This window comes from Macadamia integrifolia, unplaced genomic scaffold, assembly GCF_013358625.1.
Source record: "Macadamia integrifolia cultivar HAES 741 unplaced genomic scaffold, SCU_Mint_v3 scaffold2424, whole genome shotgun sequence".
NCBI classification, from domain to species: domain Eukaryota; kingdom Viridiplantae; phylum Streptophyta; class Magnoliopsida; order Proteales; family Proteaceae; genus Macadamia; species Macadamia integrifolia.
The window spans coordinates 17,526-20,806 of NW_024868708.1; the positions used below are offsets into that span (position 1 = coordinate 17,526).

The 3,281-nt window shown below is 40.3% G+C and overlaps 1 protein-coding gene across 1 annotated transcript; it reads left to right on the forward strand.

Annotated features, from left to right (window-relative positions):
- The first annotated feature begins 2,165 nt into the window (after positions 1 to 2,165).
- Positions 2,166 to 3,011, forward strand: LOC122066509. Its single transcript, XM_042630324.1, has one exon. The coding sequence runs from the start codon at positions 2,166 to 2,168 to the stop codon at positions 3,009 to 3,011; it is 846 nt and encodes a 281-aa protein (XP_042486258.1).
- The last annotated feature ends 270 nt before the right edge of the window (positions 3,012 to 3,281 follow it).

A 3,281-nucleotide genomic window follows, 5' to 3' on the forward strand; every position in this document is an offset into this window, starting at 1 on the left:
CAATGAGACGGATGTGAGATTCTCTATCACATCGACATACCCAAATACTATTAAGTAATAATTGGTGAATAGTTAACAATCACCTTGTCACAGTAAAATTAGATTAACCAGTTTAAAAGTTTAGTATTTTTTGAGAGGGAGAGTTTTTTGTCCGGGAGCGCGACTCCTGCACTAGTGCAAGACCCAATGAGAACATGTGAAAGAATCAACATTGGTGAGATTTTTATCTTTCATAAAGGGACACGCTAGTCATTTTGCATGGTCTTGTGTCTAGGTGTAGGAACCATGCTCTTGGATAGGCTCCTGTTTCCCATTTCTTTTTAGGGGAAGAACTTTTCCATGCAGTCAATGTTTCGTACCTCCTGACACATGGATTTAATTTATTATTTCTCTTGTTGCCTGTCCCCAAATACACCTAGACTCGTATGTTGAAATTGACAGTACTATTAAAAATGTGGCCTTAGTTTGGATAATTTTATTTCCAATTCTGCTCTTGGTATGGTGTGGGAGATTATCCCCCCATTGGTAGCATGGAGAGATCCTACTCAATATTTTCTTTTTTTTGGGAAAAATAATACGGCCAGGCTGCATACTATACTCTTGCACCTTCTTGTGTCTATTTGCTCCTCCCTCTATGAAATGACATATTTGCCCCCTATTAGGGGAGGTGAGAGATAGACACAATGAGGTGCAAGCACATCTACGTAGCCTGATTGGGAACTAAACTCCTCCCCTCGCCCCCCCCCCACCGGTTTTATTGTTAGATTAGTTTGACATAAAGGATGGAGTTTTCCTCAAACCATTTTAGGGGGGAGGGGGAAATTCCTTAATTCATCAATGACTATTACTGCACTTGGATGGGTGCCAATGGAAAGTAAAGATATTTTGATCTCGAACATTAGGGGTGTGGGGAGGGTAGTGTAGAATCGAAAACCTAAAACGATGCAAAAAATGAATGGAAATGCAAACAAACAATCACACAACACAAAGATTTATATGGTTAGACAATATTGCCTATGTCCATCAGGTGATCAAATGAGACTTGTTTCATTATCAATGTAAAATAGGATTACAACCACTTGTCGTTATGCTTCTCTTAGATACCAAGAATACTTCATTATAATTTCATAGCAAACATACATAAGTACAATTTTACTAAAATACCCATATAATCCTAAACTAATGCAATGAAATAGAAGACATTGCCCTTGTTAACAAGGTGGAATGATGACCTTAAATTCCATTAATCTTCACCCACGGTGAAGAAAACATTTCCCTTAAAATGAAATGCCTGTTTCAACGAAACCCAATTGACCAGTCTGGGACCTAACACCTATGAAGCTAAGGTTATTCCGAAGAATTTTTAAGCTAACTTTCCCAAATCTATTGTGCTCCAAAATGGTCTAGCGTTCCTACCATACCGAAAAGAAAAAGAAAATGGTCTAGAGTTGAATATTAATTGAGCCAATAACATAACTGACCCGACCCATTGACAATAGTTCAACACATATTCGTGAGTCCAAAGAGCATTAATTGATAGTCTACTGGTGAAAATGTCTATTTCAACGAAACCCAATTGACCAGTCTGGGACCTAACACCTATGAAACTAAGGCTATTCCGAAGAATTTTTAAGCTAACTTTTCCAAATCTGTTGCGCTTCAAATGATCTAGAGTTCCTACCATACCGAAAAGAAAAGGAAAAATGGTCTGGAGTTGAATATTAATTGACCCAATAACATAACCTACCCGACCCATTGACAATAGTTCAACACATATTCGTGAGGCCAAAGAGCATTAATTAATAGTCTAGTGGTAAAAATACTCTCAACCTATCATCGCTTCATGGTAGTGATCATAGTCCCCAAGACAAGCTCCCGTACTACAAACAACGCTTCTGCACGACCAATGGATTTTATTCCGCAAATTCTAAAAACTAATAAGCAGACAACGTTACAAAGCAATCTGGAAGCCCACCGCTCCCTCTCTCCTCTCTTCCTTCAAATCAATTCCCGTAAAGCAAGTGGCCCCACCACCACATATTCCTTCCCTTATATATATATGATTTCCTCCGTGGCTCTTCACAATCACTTCAAACCCACCATTCCACCTTCTTCTTCTTCTCCTTCGTCTGCTTCTTCTTCTTCCTCTTCTTCATCACGCCAATATGATTGCAAATAATCAGGATAGTCATGATCAAGAGGAATCCATGAGAGAAAATCTGGAGCAGATTGAAGATCCAGACGCAGAAGAGTCTCTCTCATTCTGTGATCTACCCATTTATGATAAATCAGAAGCATCAACAACAACAACAACAACTACCAATTGGGATGGAAATGATGATGATGATCCACGGCGTATGTCTACCGATCAAGAACTGTTCGAGTTCTTATCTGATCTGAAAGCTGATATATGCCCTGCTGATGATATAATCTTCTGTGGTAAGCTCATTTCCTATAAGGAGAAAGAATGTCACCATGAGGAAGACAAGAATCCTAATCTTGATGTCTTTGCTTATGATTATGATGATGATGATGATAATGGAAATCAGACTTGTACAATTAAGAGCTTCTTCTGTCTCCGACAACGACAACGACGATCAGAATCTTTGAGATCTCAATCGCATGCCAAAGACCGGTTGATGCGAATCAATTATCATCAATTACAAAGAGTTTCGAGCTCAACGAAGACGCCGGTGGAGCCAATTGATCGGTATATGGCCGGTAAGTGTTCCGGAAAGGCGAATTCTTCTTCTCTTCCCACATCAACGACTCCGGCGAGACCTAGCTGGCCCTTGTTGATGTTTGGAATGGTGAATGTTCCCAAGGAGATGCAGTTGAAGGATATAAGAAATAGGCAAAATCGCCGGAATCCAACATTGTTACCGGAATTTATTTCCGGCGGTGACAGAGAGAAGGTTAGTGTTAGGAGGGAGAAAGAGAAGGGGTCTTGGAGATTGCGAAGAGCGTTGAGCTGCAGGGGACATGGAAGTGCTGCGGTGACTGCTTCTTGAGGATACATTACGCACGTGTATGACATACTCTCACGGGTCATGATGTATTTACATTTTTATCCCTATGTTAAGTAGAAGAGGTTTGTAGGGGTAAATAGTCGGAGAGTGAAATTTTGAAAAGGACTATTTTTTATGATTTTGGTGGGGCCATGGGAGAGGGTGGGGGGAATGAGTAGAGCGTGCCATTGAAATGGAGGGAGGATAGCGTTCGATGGTTCCACCAACCGGAGCGGAACACCTTACAGCAGAGATTACTCCTTATTCATAAAT